Source organism: Passer montanus, unplaced genomic scaffold (genome assembly GCF_014805655.1).
Source record: "Passer montanus isolate IOZ18808 unplaced genomic scaffold, ASM1480565v1 scaffold87, whole genome shotgun sequence".
In the NCBI taxonomy this organism is placed as follows: domain Eukaryota; kingdom Metazoa; phylum Chordata; class Aves; order Passeriformes; family Passeridae; genus Passer; species Passer montanus.
This window is the reverse complement of record NW_024374034.1, coordinates 2,544,382-2,559,745: the sequence shown is the minus strand read 5'-3', so window position 1 is coordinate 2,559,745 and position 15,364 is coordinate 2,544,382. Positions and strand designations below refer to the sequence as shown.

The following is a 15,364-nucleotide window of genomic DNA, read 5'->3' as shown; positions in this document are numbered from 1 at the left end:
AGAAGGTGGAACAGGATGAGACATGCAGTTGAAGCAATCAAGGTGAAGTTACACTTATTTCAAAATAGGTGTCTTATTTTGGCGTGAAGATAGCTTCAGTGCTGACAACAGCTTGTTTTACTAATCTTTTTAGCCCAATATAATAAAAACTTTTGCACTTCACAGTTACTGTTACATTTTTTACTTTTCCTAATCCTTTATAGGAAGGAGCTTGTGGATCCATCTGGACTATCTGAGGAGCAATTGAAAGAAATTCCATACACTAAAGTAGAGTGAGTTTATGTCAGCTTTTTTTTGGTGAATATAAAAGCCCACTTTTCTTACTTTACTGTGAACTTTGTCCTACTGAAATAGGAATGGGTTTACACGTAATATATAAGCTCACATCTATTCCAAATACTCCTCTAGGATGGGTTGGGTGGGGATACTTAATAATCTTAAAAGAAAATATTTTTCCTTTTCAAAGTAAGAAAAAACCCATCTTAATCTCTCGCACACACTCATAAACCTGTCTGTCTGTATGTATGTATGTCTCCCTAGGCTAGCCATGAAAATTTCTTATATTATAAACTACAGAACCAGAAAGAAGAGAATGCAAACAAGAAAATAATTTTTTTTTTTCTTACACTTGTTTGTTTTAAATATTCTGATCATCCAAGGCACTCTTTAATCTTTGCAACCCCTTCCCTGGCTTGTCATGGGCAGCTGCCAGGGCATAGCTATTTCCTTAAGAACCAACATCCATTTCACTGCAATAATTGCCCATTTGGGATTCCAGGTCATAGTGCAAGCAGCTGAATGTGGCACAAATGGGATCCTGGGTTGCATTATAATGTACTTCCAAATACCACTTGGCAGAAAAGGCTGATTTTAAGGACATATAAATTATTGTATTCTTTATTAAAGTTCCATTCTCAAATATGGGCATGCCAGTTTGTGACCTCTGCTCTCTTAAAGCATTGAATTCCAAGTGCAGAATTCTAAAAAGAAGCATCAGCCCTTTAAATTCAGCTACTGGAAGAAGCCATCTGTTACACTTCAATACAAAGCAGACACTCAGTCTGCAGCTGAATTTATGTTTTGTGCCAAAGATCTGGTTTACCAACCCCCTGTTGTAAATTCTGTCTCTCTCAGGACTCAAGGTGACCCCATCCGCATCCGGCACTCGCACTCCCCTCGCAGCTACAGGCAGTACCGGCGGTCCCAGTGCTCCGATGGGGAGAGATCTGTCCTGTCTGAAGTGAAGTATGTGAACATGGTTATTAGCACTGAACTAGTCTAGTGCAGCCCAAAGGTTGTATAGAAATCAGGGTGGTATGAAGCTGCACAAATGTGGCTTGTTGGTGGTTCAGGCAACCCCCTGAATAGTAGATCTTCAGAGCTAAATATAAATGAAATAATTCCAAAAACATTTATGGTCTGTTCTCAGTCACAGTGGCTTTCTTGATCCATTTGGAAGGGGGAAAACTGAAAAGACTGAAATAAACCTGTATTGGTCTTTACTGGTAGGTCATAACGTTGCTTAGGGGAGGAGAATCCATGAGTTGCTTTCCAGGTAACTTCATCCTTGACAGAGTTAAGATGTTATTAGTGTTAGGTCTGTAATATTTCTCATGGGAACTCTAGTACAACCCTCTTCATCAATTGGTGGATCAGTCTTTCTTAGAAGACTGAAGAGTACTTCTGAATGGAAAAGCAACAGCCCCATTCTTGGTTGCAACAAGGCCATAAAAATATACAACACAGTTCCCTAGCTTTTGAAACAAGCAGAAAGGTGAATTGTAGCTGGATAGCACCCTGAAGGAGATGGTCCTTGTAGGGTTTGAGAGATGCTTGGTTTGCCTGGAATGTAGTTATTCAAATCCCCTCCACTGTCATCATCAGTGGCACACTGATGATTTCATGCGAGACTTGTCTTTGCCATGAGTGTGGCTGGGCCCTGGGAGAGGTTGCCCAAAGAAGCTGTGGCTGCCCCTCCTTAGAAGTGCCTAAGACCAGGTTGAGGGAACCCTGAGCAACCTGGGATAGTGGAAGGTATCCAAGTCTATAGCAGGAGGTGGAACTGGATGATCTTCATGGTCCCTCCCAAACCAAACCATTCTGTCAATGATGTTGTATCAATTTGGGCTGCTTCCAAAGACCAGGAAAAGACAGGGATGGGATGGGCTGTGCCCTGAAGGTGCCCACAAAGGATTAGCATGACAGCTTTCAGGTGTCCTAAGTCAGGTGATAGAGGCCTTTCAGATCTATAGAACAGTCTGTGTCAGTTTCACTGTTCTCAGCTGCACAGTTATAGTTTACCTCATTAAAGCAGTATCCATTTTGTGATATTGTAATTCCAGTGTCAAAACTGATCTGGTCCCTCCACTGCCTGTGACACGATCTTCAGATGGGAAAGTTCCCAGCATCCAGCTGACTCAACAGGTTAGTGATTGTACATTCTTTTCAATTTTCCTTTTTATTGGAGGGAGAAGTGGGGTGCTAGTGCTCTATTTAAGATAGTCTTTGTTTTTCAGTGAAAAATAAGGATGAGATTTTTTTTCAGCAGCAGTGTGAATTGAACTTTTGTATTTTACTTAGATTTTGCTTGTATTTCAAAATACATGTAGTTCTTAGCATATGCCCCTGTGAACACCTGCTTCTGCTGCTGGAGAACTCTTTCCCAATCTGATGCATTCCTAAGTTGGATCTCTGCTTGTCACTGAAGGAAAACTGACTTTTACCACTTCTTGAATTATGCAAATGTGGTTGTGATGCAGTTGTAATCACATCATTTATTAATCTCTTTTAGAAGAGTTCTGTTGCTTGGGCTTGAAACAGTGCTTCTTTAATTTTCTTTCTCTTTTATTTTGACCCCCCCCCCACAAATACTGAATATTTTTTAGGCTATTTACATGCAAAAAGGACAGAACTTGCCTTTTGTTAATCTAACTTAATTTCTGTCTTTCATCATACATTACACTACCACATCTCAGTTTTGATAGTTTTATTGAGCTCAGAATGTGAGACACAAATTCTATTCAAAAGCACTCACTGGTCTTTAGTACAAACACACAAAAGGGGAATCAAAACATGGAAGGGAGAATTCCAGACACCTAACTTACCATACCAGTAACGTTAAAATGTTCAGTGTATACAAACACCTCTCTTCCTCTGCCCCAGGATCACTCACGACTGTGGCCATTATTTCCTTGTGAGTGTTTACTTGCAGTGTTTTGCTAAACATCAAATAATTAATCATGGCATTTTCTGAAGAGGCAATAGCACAAAGGGTCAGCAGCTGGCAGCACGCAAGAGGGGAAAAAAGTTCTGTTTGATCAAATAAATGTAGAGACTCTAATATTCCTGATGTGTGTATATATATGTATACGTGAATTGCCATACCCATAGCCTAAGGCTTTCATAGAAAGCTAGCAAAATACAGTGTTTAAATTCTGCTGTATCTTTTCAACAACATGTTTAATTTATTCCCTTCAGAGGCAGAATGGATCTAAGGACAGCCTAATAGAAGAACCATCTCTGCTATCCACTAATAATGTTGATGGAAAACCCAACACTAAGATTGTAAAGACTGTACAGGTGTCACGCTTCAAGGTGGAGACTTGACTGATGAATTGAAGATGGTGAATGGATTTTGGTCTTTGGAAAGTGAGGATTTGTTTATGCGTGCAAGGGAAGGAAGTGAAGTCGATGGGGTGGTCTTTCCTTCAGGACACCTGGCAGTGCAGGCTGCTTGCTGGGAAGACCAAGCAATAGTTTTATCACCAACATCATTCTAGTGGTGTGACTGATTGAGAACAAGCTGCCTCATAGACAACCAAAACCAAAAGTCCGTGCAAAACTGAGAGATCAGCAGTTACATTTCCAAAAGATGAACAACAACAAAAAAATTGCTGCAAAACAGGCTTCATGGTCTGCTCTGTAACTGAACAGCCTTGTTCCAAGAAGTGACTCTTAACTGACATGATCAGGATCAAGATAAGTAAAATAGTCATATTTTTGGTCAATTGTGCAATACGGTGTGATATGGGGAAAATATCTTCACAATTTATATGGGGATCAACTTATGTTCTGAGACATAAGGACAGATAGCTCTTACAAGGGTTATTTTCACCTAGCACAATAACAGATGCTTGTGTTGTTGATACAAAATCTGACTCAACTCATTTTAGCTCAAAAAGAATAGACTCTGTAACATGCTGTAGCAGTACATTCCAGAGGTGATACAGCTTGCTTTGGGCAGGTTTAAGTGCTGTAAATTTTGAATGTCCTTTTGTGTAGAGGGACTATTTAAATGAACATTCCATACCACAGATACATTCCATACATTTACCAACATGTAGTAAAGCACTGGAAACAGAGGAATATAAATTGACCCACTGTGTAAAGACTGCTTAACAAGGCACTTCAGTGCTGGTTAAATGAAACTTGTGAAGTAGTATTTAAAACAGCTAGAAAATAGTTGTTTTATTTTTTTTAATCTAGATTAGCAAAATCTGTCTTAATATCTCATATAAAATAATCTGACACTTTTCTCTGAGCCATTTCTACTGTTAAAATGACAAAGCAGTATTTCAGGTATGATAACTATAATTTCTATTGTCATGGTAGGAATACTAAGTTTTAATGATGCTGCACATTGAGTGGGTTATCTTCTAATACATATCTGAAGTGATGACTGGCTCTTCTTTTGCCCTATCACTTCTCACAAATATCTGACAGTCAGCACATGGATGAACCTTCAGGTGTTGTTGACTTGCTAGAGAGCTTAGCAAAGTCTTTGTGTCGTGGAAGTAATTTTTTGCTAAGTGTAATAATTGAACTAAGTACTGAATTTGTCAAACAGTGTCACAAACAGCTGCAGCAGCTCATGTGCCTTTCTACATCTGTCCTCTCTACACTCAACCCTCAAAACCCACAGCGATTTGCAGTGATCCTGTCTTTCAGTCCAAGCAACACCAGGGAATTGCAGCCCTGTCAGAAAAGCAACACTGCTTGAGAACTGGAGTTAGCATAGTTACACCTTACAAGAGGCATGGGATTACTAATACACATTTTAACTGACTAAACTGGTAAGCAAAATGTTGTACAATGTATTTTCCACTTTATTTTTTGATTCTTCATTGTTTCATGATCTGAGGTGGTCAGGTGGATGTTACTAGCCAGGGTGGCAGCCATAGTTTGTATATTCCTATCACAGTATGGAGTGGTCTCTAGGTTGGGAAGTACTGCAGGGAAGGCAGATTCACTTAACAAATACTTTTTTTGGTCATTTACTTGGGATAGCTCTGCTTCTACAGTCTCAGTGAACAAATCTAAGGGAAAAAAAGAGCAAGAACCCCTCTCTAGTAAAAATTTAGTTTTCATGGAGGTTCTTCAGAATTTTTTAAATTTTTCTATGGATTTCATTCTAGGACATTGTTGGGCTTGGCTTAAAATATTTGCTCAGCTTTGTAAATTTGTTAAATGGTTTCATTATCATTGCTCCAATTTAAAGTGATCCTTTAGGATCTGTTTATGACCTTGTGTAATACTGTCAAGAACAACAGTTAGGAAAAGCCCAAACAAAACAAAAAAATCCAAACCAAAACTAAAAAGAAAATCCAAACCCAAACCACAACAAAAACCCTGATCAATCCCCAGGGAAAAAAAAAATACCACCATAGCAAAATGGCTTAATGGAGGGCATCACAATCTTTTGGAAGACAACTGAAAAATGACAAACTATACAAGAACTGGTTAGTGCCAGTAATGAAAGCTACTCCTTGTTCCTTTGAGAAGGTGTTCCAGCTTGGAGCATTACACACTTGCTTATAGTTTGCTGCTTTCTAATAATTACCATTAGTTTGGTATTCTTACCCAGGCATAAGTAAGTAGCATGTATCTACTACTGCAGGAGGATTTGTATTGTTATTTAAGAATTATCTGTACATAGTGTACCTATCTTGCCATTCTTTAAATATTGATCAAGAGGGTTTATATCCAACCTCATGTTTTCCTGTGGGCTTTCATTGTCCTGTGGGCCTTTTGTTTGTTATTGCTGAATACCAAGCAAATACATCAGCCAAGTGCATGGTATTTTACTTACTGCACTACACCAGAAAATAGCTTCTATCTAGTCTAGTAGTGAAAGGTTCAAATTCTCAAGTCACTGTAGAGTTGTTTCATAATCAAGCCAACTTTATTGTATTTAGATGAGAAGTTTATGGAGAGACCCCCAGATCTGAGTTAGTGATCTCCCTGATGAGACTATGTAGGTCAGCAAGTCAGTTACCCTGGGCCACTACAATTCAGTTTTGTGTATACAAAAGACTAAAGATATAATGCCTCCTATTACATGTTTTCCAAATGCTTTGTTGTGCCAAAACAAGGCAAAACTTGCAATAAGGACATCACTGTCAGCTAATAGTACAGAAAAGCAAATTTCTTTCATATATGTGATATTCCTTTCCCTTCAAGCTTTTCCTCAATCATTTGAGGAAAAGCACCTTTTTTTATGGTATTTTTGTGAGATATACACACAAGTGATCAATCACTGAAAACACTCACTGTGTCACAGCTATGACTTCCACACCTAAACCAGGTCTACATGTCTAAGGTGTAGCTCTGAGCTACACCTTGCCCTCTCCATTGTTACTACCCTTCCCCAGCTCTCCTGGGGTATTCACTGCCTAGAGGCAGTTACATTTGCAGATTTGGAGTCTGGATGTCAGTCTAAAATACTTTTACATCCTGATCAATCAGGCAAAATACATAACAGTGTCAGGAAGTTTACCTTGGGGTTGAATGCCATATACAGACCTGTGCTCACTTGGACAAAGGATTGTTATTTGAGGCATTCTCCTCCTAGTTCTCCTGAATTGATCTCAGGCCAACGATTTACATTTGCCTCTGCCTTTACGTCTTCTGAGACTTAAGTAAGAGCTAAGCATTGGTAAGTTATAGAACTCTCACTAATTAGCAACAATTACAACATATTTGTACAACCTTTTGCAAAACATGTATTTTATACAATAAAGAGGGCTTGCTAACCACAGCACAAAAGCACTGTTGTGTATCCTGCACTGGTTCCCTTGCTTAGCTGGCTGGTTTCTTTCATTTGGAACTAGCCTGGACCTGGTGTTTTCTACACTGGACCTCTTACCAGTATCACTAACTCTGCAACTTGTATTCTAATCAAGCTCATTATATTGATGATGTTTGTTGCAAAGTCATTACCATTTAAGTTGCCAAATTCATTCCTTTTATACAGGTGGATATTGAGCTGAAGAGATAGCATGTTTTCTTTGGGAAGATTTGTTTAATTCAAAACTCCCTAGAAAGGTGTTTGAAGACAACATACATGAACATACCAATGTGATACATTTGTTCCATGTACAGTAGGTATTCATGAAGCAACTGTGTGCTTTATTTTAAAATGAGTTTGATAGATGGCTGTGTCAATACTTGTGTCCAAGTTATTTAAAAGTCAAGTAAAACTTGAATTTTTAGGGCATTGCATGGTTGCCTGTGTGTCTTATTTACATTACACTAAGGAGCAAAGCCTTCAGATTCATTTGACACCACCATCTGGTAAAAACAGGTGTAGTACCAATTAAAATCCACTTGAGGATACAGCTTCTCCAGATTAAGTATTCTATCTTGTAGCTGGAAGTTGTCAGTGTAAGGTTTGCATTTCCTGTGCACATCTATACCAGTTTCCTTCTCACCTAAAAATCACCAGAGAGCAACAGCAGACTATGTAAGCTGTTAAAGCAAACACACAGATAGAGAGTCAGTGTGGCAGACATTCTCTCCTTAATGTGTCTGGTTTTATTCCTGTATTTGTTCTCCTGAGTAAGAGCTGTGGTATGTTGACCTTGGCTGGACACCAGGTGCCCACCAAGCTGATCTATCACTCCCCTCCTTGACAGGATGGGCAAGGGAATTAGATGGAAAAAATCCTTGTGGGTCAAGATAAAGGAGTTTAATAAAGCAGAAGCAAAAGCAAAAAAAACCCCTCAACCTCCAAAAGATTTACTTTTTCTACTTCCCAGGAGCACATGGTATCCACCCAGTTCCTGCAACGCAGGGCTTCAGTACATGTAGTAGGTTGTTCCAGAATATGAATACCTTATCCTTTCTCTTCAGTTTTTATTGCTGAGCAGATTCTTACATCTGATGTTTTTTTCAAGGCTGCAATCCAGTTAGCCAGTCATACAAAATAACTGGCAGTCCTAATGTTTAACATCGTACTTCACATTTACCAGCATTATTATTAAAGTAATCTGTGACCCTTGCACACACCTATTGCTCCCTGGACCTCACTTTTCCCTTGTTGTACTCCACTATAACACCTGTAGTACACATTAAAGCTTGGGGTTCTATATCTTTTTTAGTTGAAAGGAAGTTTACCCTGGGCTTGATACCAACCAAGTATCTAACAATGGGGTTAGATACCAATTATCAAATCAGTAACTAGCTGTTGCTCTTGAGATTTTTTTTTTAAAGTTTTAAAAAGCTATTCCTGTTGGTCTTATAGTTCAAGAACAAAGGCCCATAAGCAGAACTCCTGAACAGATGGTATCTTCAGAGAATGTAATCCCTAGTAAAAACCCTAAACTTTCAAGTACATCCCATAATTACAAGCTGGACCTCTAAAAATTAATTACTCTTGTCTAAACCCCCTTCTCTCTTGACAAACTAAAAACAACCTTACACTTAGAATTATTAACATGCTTACATTCAGTACTGAAAAATCACACATTGCAAGATACACAATTTAAACATTTGTTCTTCTGATAAACTATGTTAAGTCTTCCTAGAAAAATAAGCAGCAATCTCAATTATCTCAAGAGTTTTTCACTCTAAGTTATGCTGAAGTACCACATGATGTCAAGGTGATAATAAACCAAGCTTGCTGTTCTCCATGTTGAATAAACACCTTTCTTACTCTTTTTAAAGCCAGGTTTGCTGAATTTCTACTTTTAAAATTTCTACTTTTGCTCACCACAATAAAAATCTCAGCCAACCCTATCTTCAAATACTACAGGACACCATGGTTTAAGTCATCACATCCCAACTCACTCCTAGGCTTTGTTTCATCCGAAGGGGTGCATTGGTATGCCAACAATAACACAAAGGAAGTCCAAACTCTCTAACAGAAGCAATTGTTACTAAAGCTTGTGAAAGACAGGAATTCTGAGAAGAGAAAATAAAATCTTTAATTTTTGTCTATATAAACATTACCAGACACTGCCACAATGCAGTTAAATGCACTTTGTCTTACTATATGAAGGCTTAATAGACCACCTTTTAAACAGTTTTTTGCTTCTTAGGGAGGAGTGTTTCAATGGACAGGGATTGCTCCCAGGCTGGTTCTAACAATTCTTCCTAAGGAAAAAAAGAAACACACGATGTGAGACTGGACACGTAGCACACAGCCCTTTTCAGTAACATTCTCTAAATCCCCAACACTAATACAAAATTAAAAAGATGAGCTTCCCCTCATCCCTTGGGCAAAAAGGTAAAATTTGCAAATCTTAATTTTTAGGAAGCCTGCCTGCAAGAGAGGCCTTTTGCCCACCTAAGCAAGAATTCAGATGGTAACTACAAGGTGGTGGCAGTAATAACACTTTCCGGCTAGTGGGAATCAACAGAAATTCCTGCAGTACTAACTCATACCGGTGAGTGTGCATTAGAAAACACACTGGGAACAGTAAGTCAATAATACACGATTTAATAATTTTTTGTTGGAAAACAAGCAGCCGCTTTGTTACTGGACATTGCTAATAATGGATTACACAAACTTTTCTCTTCCCAGACAGAAACTCATACACAGAGCACCCACCTTACTCTTCAGCCCTGCAAAAGAGTGCAGAAGGTGTGGATGGATTTCACAGGCTCACTTCCTACCAGCAGCAGTGGTAAAGGATTCAGTGCATTGGTGCTACTCAAGCAGATTCTCACATTTCATTGATGAAACTTTCTGATTTTATTACTTTCAAGAGCATTACGGCCAACCTGGAGGAGTTTCATCACTTCACTGAAGATTAGTTATATTTTCTCCTGAAAAAAAGCCACAAGCCAAACAAAAGCTGTGATGTAGTACAGTGATGTAGTACAGGATCATTCTTACACCAGATTTCCAGTACTGACCTAGAAGTTCCTGGCTTCAGAGACTTCAATTATGTGTCACACCCTTGGGTACGCAGGTTACACAAATCACAGTCTCAGCAACAAAGAAAGACTTGACAGTGTATGCAATTTTTATTAATACCTTGTTTGTACTAATGAATTTCGAGCTAACTTGCGCTATTCAGCTTTTCAATATTGCTGGCCCTTCCAAGACTTTACAGTGAAGCAGTATCTGGCATATGAGATTCCAGGCTTTCTATTTTGTCAGCCTTTTTAACATTTTCAATCCTTGTGTTCTGAACTGCTCCACAATATCACACCCCTAAAAGCAAACATGAGAAAGCAAGTCCTTGTCTTGGACACGCTGGCAGCCGCATACTGATTTAACAAGCCACCCACACAGAAATTTTTATTTTGTAGCTTCCACTTTGCTCTTTTTGATATGAATACAGCCATCAGGCTGATCTCACTCTCGCTGTTTCAGTTCTAATTTCTGCTCTGAAGTCATTGTGGCAAACCTTCTCAGCAGAAAGCCTGCTTCATTGTAACAGCAGGCTACAGGACAGAGTTGCACAAGGAATTATTGTTACTCACAGCTGTGCAATCAGCACTTGGTGGCTTCTTCCCACATGCCCTTCTCATGCTCAGAGACTTTCAGCACACAGGGCTATTCTGGGAGATCCCGAACTTCCAGCAAAACACACTAGAAATCTGTAAGAAGCATTCCTAGCATTAAGCATTCTGTCAGGAATCTGACAATATTGAAGAACACTTTACACTTTCAAAAGGACATCAAGGAAAGCTCAGCAAAAGAGCAGACAGCATATTATCCAATACTGAATGACACACCCACAAATCTACAAAAACAAACTACAATTTTTCCCCTTTAAGAAGATTTTAATATTTTCTGCGTGTTCAGTATTAAGCTGTAAATATATTTTTATAATAGAAAATCTAGAGGCTGCTGCTGGAAAGTTATGTACTAATTACTTGCAAATGTAAAGATCATGACAGACAGGAGTGCTAAACAATGCTAAAAGTGGCCACTATAATTTTAGCTTTTCCTCTTCTAGTAACTGTCAGATTCTCCACTTTAAAAGACTGAAGAATAAAACCTTCTACATACCTACTCAACTATACTATTTGTACATGTTTTTTGGGGTTTTTTTGTCCTTGCAAAAACAGAGAGGAGGAAGGTACATAACCAGCTCCCTAAACCACTTTGAGCAATAATTCTTGTTTGCCTTTTTTGACACCACATCCATTCTGGACAGGAATGAATGGGCAACACAAAGGCAAAAAACTTAAGTATGGGAACTCCATACCTCAGCAAAATTAAATTCACAGCTTATGAAAAAGAGCAATTAATCAGTTGAAAAATATTTCAAAATTCACTATTAAGTAATATTATATACAGAGCAAACATTTAATGAGAAAAGCCGAGAATACCATGCCCTTGGGACACCTTTTGGTCATGTTGGTGCATGCTCCGGCCACTGACCAACTTCCATTGCTTTCATCTGGGAAAGAAAAAAAAAGGAGAAGACATATTTGGAAGAGCGACAGAGATACACGAACAGTACAAGGAGTCTAAAAGGACATACTAGAGGTAAGTGCCCGATTTCGAAGACAGGCACCGCCAATAAGCACAACCTCCAACGCAGCTCCCTCAGCAGCCGCGGCCGCCGCAATGCTCCTGGCGCCTCACGCGAGGCGAACCATCCCTCCCGAAAGAGAGGGGGGCACGCCGTGCGTCGCCTCCTTCTCTTCCCGCAGCGTAGCGGCCGCATACTGAGTGTGCAGCAGACGCGAGGTTTCAGACTCGGCCATCCACGCAGAAGGATCCTGAGCAGGAGACACTGCCCCGGAAAGGCCCCGAGGTGCGGACCAGCATCGGCTCTTCCCCCTGTGTCAACGCGGCGATGGGGGCGCCTCAGAGAGGCAGTGTCGCATTCCGCTGTCTGCGCATGCGCAGTGCCGCGCCCACCGAGCTGTGTCGGGGGTGTGGGGGGAAGTTGCCAATGTTTCCCGTTCCTTCTGGACGCTCCCGGTGTTTCCGGGGCCTTTGTGGGGCCTCCCTGTGTTCCCTGTGCCGTCGCGGCGAGGAGGCTGCTCTAGCAAGTCCCCGGGATTCCCTTTGTCTTTACAGGGGCAGATCCCGGTGAGGTGACTGCACTAACCCCGCCATCCCGTGTACCTCTCGCTCGTGGCTGCGATACCTTCAGGCTGAATTGTCTGTCCCCATGCTGAACTCCCCTCGCCCTTTGTAAACGTAAGCGGTGCCCTCAGATGGCACACAGTAGAAGTTCCTTAATAAAGAAAAGGGCTGTGTTTGAAGAATTGTGCCATGTTACATCACAGAAATAAACATGCTTTAGGTGGGCCGAGGATGTTTTGCTGTGTGAAAGCTGTGACCTTTTCGCTTCCGGTGTTCTTGATTTGTGGAAACCTCCACTTTGCTCCTTTGCAGATTAAGCAATGTTTCTTTTCTAAATCTGGCTCTGTGTCTTTGTTCAGAGAGCCAAAATGGGCTGTATCCACCCCAGCAGTTTCCTGCTGTTTGCTCCGCTGGGAGCACATGGAGAGAGGAACCAGCCTTGGTTCACACTGCAAGTTGTGACAGTGCTCGATATTAAGGCTTGAACGCTGGCAGAAGCTCAGCTCTTTCCTGACCTTGTGTTCACACATTGGAAATCCTGTGGGAAGGGGGAATCAGAGCAGGCAGGTACACCACGAGGATAACCTGGCAGCATGTCTGGAAAAGAGCAGGATGAGGCTGGTGCCAGCTATAGGGAAACCTGTACAACTTTCCTACCTGCCTTGCTCTGGTGGATTAAGCTATCATCTAACAAAAAATTCTACAACATTACTGATTCCCACATTTATAAATCCCAAAGTTCACAACTTTCTGTGGGTGAAACACAAGATATCAGGTGCAAGTTGGAATCTGTGTTGTTCATATCTATGTGCCTGCTTCTTTGCTTGTGGTGTGGTCAGCATTTTCTGGCACTATAAGGTTTCATGTTCTTCGCTGGAGTCCATCTTGCTCTGATTCTTGGGGCTGCTGTGGTCTGCTTCCTTCTTTTGGCTCCTCCTTACCTGGGAAGCACTTACACAGCGTCTGGAAGGCAGAGTTGCCAACTCACGTCTGCAGAACAGCCTTAGCTAAATTACAGGAGGTTATGAGAAGGTTGCCTAATGCCCAGGCAAAGAGATGTGATTCATTGCAGCTAAGACAGTTAGGAGGAATAAAGATAAATAAAAGAAAAAGTTAAGGGGCAAGCAGATGTCATCACTTAGAGCTTCTGGGAAAGTCTTCGTACTTGCAGGAGTGCAACATTAGTTTGCTTTACAGAAATTAGCTTTTGCGTCATGATGCTTAGACATGTCTAAGACAGGGTACATTAGTGCTCTGTTTATAGCACAAGCTAAAATAACATCAACATTAATTTTAAACAGATTCACCTCTAATAGCTTTGACTTGTCATTTGAAATTGTGTTTTGTACATGAGGAAGATTGTCTTAGGTGTTGCCTCAAGCCAAACTTATCCATGCATAAAGGTCAGCACTTTGGGTAAAGTGATACTTATAATTCACAAGTAGTGGTCTTTGAGGGACGTGCATGAGCTTGTTGGTGACAGTCAAGCTATTAACTCAGTGTTACTGTGTTATTAAATCAGAGTAACGGTGGAGATCTGTTACTCTGTGTTGCTGATACAGCCAAGTGTTGATTTGCTGCTCAGGGACAGTTGCCTGGACAGAAGTTTAAGCCAAATATAACTAGGTTTTGATTATCTAAGTGAACAGTATAGTGAGGAAAAAGCTTTAAATGTCTGTGACATATATTATTTATGCCTGGAGATACAGGAGAACTTAAATAACTAAATGAGAAAATGTTCCATCTATAGAACACTAACTGCCTGTATGAATGATGTGGTCACTTCAGGTAAACCCAGAAGTTGTTACTGAGTCACAGAGTCACAGTATGGTCTGGGTTGGAAGGGACCTGCTAGTCCAAACTCTGTGCTGTTGCCAAGGGCATCTTTCACTAAACCAGGTTGCACAAAGCTGCCCCACCAACCTGGCTTTGAAGACTTCCAGTAATGGGGACATCCACAGCTTCTCTGGGCAATCTGACTACCCTTAGAGTAAGGAATTTCTTCCTTATGTCCAATCTAAATCTCTCCTCATTTAGTTTCAGACCATTGTTTGTTGTTCTGTCACAACAGGCAAAGGTAAAAAGCCTGTCTACATCTTTCTTATACGCTCCCTTTAAGTATTGAAAGGCTGCTTTAAGGTCTGCCTGTAGCCTTCTCTTCTCTAGACTGAACAACACCAAATCTTATGAACTCACCCCTCAAACCTGTAGAAGTCTCTTTGAAGAGAGTCCCTTCTCTCAAGCCTTTCAGTTTGGTGTCACCTGTAAACTTGCTGAAGCAATCATATACCATGAGAAAACAGTGATCAAAGCTTTTCAGATCATAAACAGGTTAGGGACATTGATCACACATCCTGTGTTTCTTTTCTTACTGAACAACTTTGAAGACAGTAAAAATAATCAGTGGCACAATTTACAAAAGACAGGAGATGATGCTGCACAGCTGGATTTATTTATGTTTTCAACTGATTAATTTAGTCCTGTCAGTGTTAGAATTTTCTGGAAAGTGACAACATAATTCAAATTGGAATGACTTAATGTGCCTCTCTTCTAGGTGATCACAGTGAATCTGAATTCCTAATCTCTGAATCTGTTATAATTTTATTTTTTACAAATATTCCCACAAAACCAGGACATGCTAGATTGAAGGCATAACTAACAATAATTCTTAGTTACCTAGTAGATAGGAGCAACCTTGAGGTGGAAACAGATACCACATTTAAATATGTGGGAGGTGTAGCAGAAGGTTAAAGTGTGAGTCCTGCTTTGCCAGGTCAGGACACTTCTGTCCCAGCAGTTGTCCCTGTTGTTCAGATTATTTATTGTACATTTTGCATGGTTAGCAGCTGTGAATTATCTGCTCTGGTACAAAGCCCTGTTGTAGCTTTGTGACCTCTTATGTGGAATCTGGGCTAAATCACTGTCCAGTAGCAGGAGTTGATGTATTCCAGTTTGTCAATACAGCCACAGGGCACAAGAGGACAACTTTGACCCTACAGTGATTAAGAAAGAAAAGCTGAACCTACCTAGAGAAAGGCATAAGACACTCAGACTTGTTGTCTTTGAAGTTAATGGTGAAGAACTACTTTC

The 15,364-nt window shown here is 40.4% G+C and overlaps 1 protein-coding gene, 1 long non-coding RNA gene and 1 other non-coding gene across 7 annotated transcripts in view; 1 reads left to right on the top strand and 2 right to left on the bottom strand.

Annotated features, from left to right (window-relative positions):
* EPB41L4A (erythrocyte membrane protein band 4.1 like 4A) overlaps nt 1–7,495 on the top strand; it is a 127,348-nt gene extending 119,853 nt beyond the window's left edge. The window contains 4 exon segments of the mRNA XM_039733414.1: nt 204–272; nt 1,135–1,245; nt 2,343–2,424; nt 3,478–7,495. Of these exon segments, the coding sequence (XP_039589348.1) occupies nt 204–272; nt 1,135–1,245; nt 2,343–2,424; nt 3,478–3,606 (391 nt within the window). The 3' untranslated portion in view covers nt 3,607–7,495.
* Nucleotides 7,496–8,588: 1,093 nt separating this feature from the next.
* On the bottom strand, nt 8,589–12,593 carry LOC120513736. 5 transcript variants are annotated; one of them, XR_005630340.1, is made up of 5 exons: nt 11,721–12,518; nt 11,566–11,636; nt 10,711–10,827; nt 9,830–10,047; nt 8,589–9,372 (listed from the first exon to the last, which is right to left on the bottom strand). It is a non-coding gene; the product is annotated as an uncharacterized LOC120513736 (long non-coding RNA). The 5 variants fall into 5 exon arrangements; XR_005630341.1 differs by having other exon boundaries at nt 11,582–11,636; XR_005630342.1 differs by having other exon boundaries at nt 10,711–11,636; nt 11,770–12,593.
* LOC120513746 lies at nt 11,282–11,414 on the bottom strand. Its single transcript, XR_005630353.1, has one exon. It is a non-coding gene; the product is annotated as a small nucleolar RNA SNORA13 (small nucleolar RNA).
* Nucleotides 12,594–15,364: the final 2,771 nt, after the last annotated feature.